Source organism: Cyprinodon variegatus, unplaced genomic scaffold (assembly GCF_000732505.1).
Source record: "Cyprinodon variegatus isolate N-32 unplaced genomic scaffold, C_variegatus-1.0 Scaffold812, whole genome shotgun sequence".
Classification (NCBI taxonomy): Eukaryota; Metazoa; Chordata; class Actinopteri; order Cyprinodontiformes; family Cyprinodontidae; genus Cyprinodon; species Cyprinodon variegatus.
The window spans coordinates 354,862-357,703 of NW_015151265.1; the positions used below are offsets into that span (position 1 = coordinate 354,862).

Here is a 2,842-nt window from a genome sequence, read left to right on the forward strand (position 1 = left end):
TTCCTTAGATAGAAAACTTTGAATCAATCTGACTGGATGATCTGGTGAACTGGAAAGTGACCTGAGATGACATGATGTGAATTGGAGCTATAGAAATTTACTGAATAGAATTGGCTTACTGCACAGGAAAATCACTATAAAATTGCAATTGCAAAGTTGGTTGAAAATAATCTCAATTTGGATTTTCGGCAAAATTGTTCGGCCTTATATTTACATGGTGTCCAAAGCGTAGGGAAAATTTAATTGTTTTGGCTAAAACTCCGTTAATGTCGGATATCCACTGAGGTTTCCACGTTAGCTCATCCCTGTTAAAAACCTCTGATGAATGGGACCATAAAGTCATAGAAAAAAGAAATCCTGACATGTCTGCTTAAAGTTTGCAGCATCTGCATCCACTTTCCTAAAAAGGCATCAGCAAGGCTGGCTGCACTGCATAGCAACCTTCCTTGTTGCTACACAGTGCAATAAAAACCCCAAGACAGAACAAACCCTGGAACAAAACAACACGATTCAACAAGCGGGAACATAAAGAGAGCTGAAATATGGCAAGAAAGTCAGTGTTACTAACTGCAGGATGGCATTCTAACAAGCATGTTTCTATACTAAAGGCTTGTGAATCAGAGTTAATTTCAATGATCTGATCTTCACCAAATTTTCAAAGTTTACTTAAAACCACGAGTCCAGAAACCCTTATCAAATAAATAAGCCCAATTTAACGAGTCAACAGATGGGAGAGACACGACAAATACAACCCGATACAACAACACAGCTAAACCCACCGAGCTGCAGGCATCACAGCTGGGAAACATGCGGATGCTTGGCTAATTCAATTAACAACAGCGCAGAATATTTAATAAAATCTGAAACAGAAAATGAAAGTATGATAAAAGAGACCAGGATACATGGGTAGATGACTTCATCTGGGTTTAAACTTAAGCATTGGCTTTTCTTAGGTGTTACGACTAGAGCTGAAACAATCAGATTAATCCTGTTTAATCAATTATTGAAATAATCGGCAACTAATCTAGTAATCGATTAATTGTTAACTGGAGTATAGAAACATTAAAACATTCCTTTAGCTGACAGAGAAAACCACTTAGAGCAGCAACTATATTAAAATTGTTTAAAAAAGTAAACATTTAGCGTTTTAGATAAAAAAAAACTTTTCTGTCCATCAATCTGCTCCAGAACTCCTTAAGCTTAATTTAGTAAAACAGTCTTCTTTAATGAACCTTTTCCTATCCGATTATTAATTGATTAAATGAAGAGATAATTGACAGATTAATTGATTTGCAACATTAGCGTTACTTGCAGGCCTAGTGAGGATTCAAAAAAAGCTTAAAATTAGAGAACTGATGCATGTTTTCAGTCTTAGGTTGGGAATTATCAGTCCAAACAAGTATCAACAAACAATATGGCGTCAGGATTCTGCCAAAAGTCCACACACATGCAATAAACACTCCTACAAGCAGCTTTACTGCAAACAGACGCTCGTGAACTCTTCATGCGCACGTTTAACGTGTTACATGCACAGATAGGGAACCACAGGACCCCAGTATATCACACATATACTCCAAGCTGGGGTATGTATATACACTACATACAATGTATGAATTATTTAACCATTCAGGCCCAGCCCAGGCTGTCAGCTGGATCGTCCTCCACTGTACCTTTAATATTTCTTACTTGGTGAACTTTAGGGAGGACAGTGCTTCTTGTAAGAGTTTCTCATATTAAAGAACTTTGATCTCATAATATTATGACTTTATTGTCATAATATTATGACTTTATTACCCTCATATTATAACTTTATAATGTTACATTATTCTGATGTTATGACTTTATTCTCGTATTAAAACAATAAAAAAATCTCTAGCCTGATCCCAATACTCTGTCATATGAATCTATCTTTTTAATCTATTTAATTAAATCAATGAAAACTACTGCTAAATGTATAAAAATTACAGCCTTCTTGGTTTGTTCCTTTGGATGAGATTGTTTATCCTCCTTAATGGTCACAGACCGGAAGTGATGCACTTTTATCTGCCTACTTCTCTGCATTCACATCCCATCAAACCTAAAACCTTTTCAATTCCTGCATTAAGGCCATAGCAGCTCCTCTCCACCAGGGGGCGGGATCGCAGCTCATTCCATCTGACAGCTGACCGTTAGTATCGGTTGCCATGGTAATTATGAAACGATTCGACTTCAGGTGAGAACTGTTGTTCACTCTTCGGTTTATTACCGGTTTGGCAGCCAACCAGCGGCCGCTGTGTTAGTTTTTGGTTACATAAATAATAATTAAAGGTAAGTTTGACTTCAGTCCAGCTGTTGTAGATAGTAATGCAAAGATTACGGGGCGTCTATGAGTCTGAGCTGTGGGGTTCAGCCGGTGCGGGTTACACAGGGAAGAAGAAGCAGCAGCAGTTGGCAGTTTACCGTGGAGGGTTGGCGGGCTGTCGCTATGATGGTGGCCGGCCTGTTATTGCTGTGAGCCAGCTCTCTGACCAGCCGCAGACCGATTCCTCTGCTGCAGCCGGTGATCAGCACGGAGCTCCACATAGCACGACTCATTTCTACGGCGGCCCAGACGCCATTTCTTCTTCTTCTTGAATTTATTGGCTTTTCGCAACAAACATTTAGTAGCATTACCGCCACTTACTGGTGTGAAGTGGTTGGTGATGCTCTCTCTCTCTCTCTCTCTCTCTCTCTCTCTCTCTCTCTCTCTCTCTCTCTATTTTATATATATATATATATATATATATATATATATATACACACACACACACAGGCATACACACATACATACTTATACATAAGTATGTATGTGTGTCTGACTGAT

At 38.7% G+C, this 2,842-nt stretch overlaps 1 protein-coding gene across 1 annotated transcript in view; it reads right to left on the reverse strand.

The window, feature by feature from the left end:
- Positions 1 to 2,605, reverse strand: part of LOC107098814 (C-factor-like) — a 13,783-nt gene extending 11,178 nt beyond the window's left edge. Inside the window, exon 1 of the mRNA XM_015396667.1 lies at positions 2,440 to 2,605. Coding sequence (XP_015252153.1) covers positions 2,440 to 2,574 — 135 coding nt within the window. The 5' untranslated portion in view covers positions 2,575 to 2,605. The remainder of the gene's footprint in view (positions 1 to 2,439) is intronic.
- Between the last annotated feature and the right edge of the window lie 237 nt (positions 2,606 to 2,842).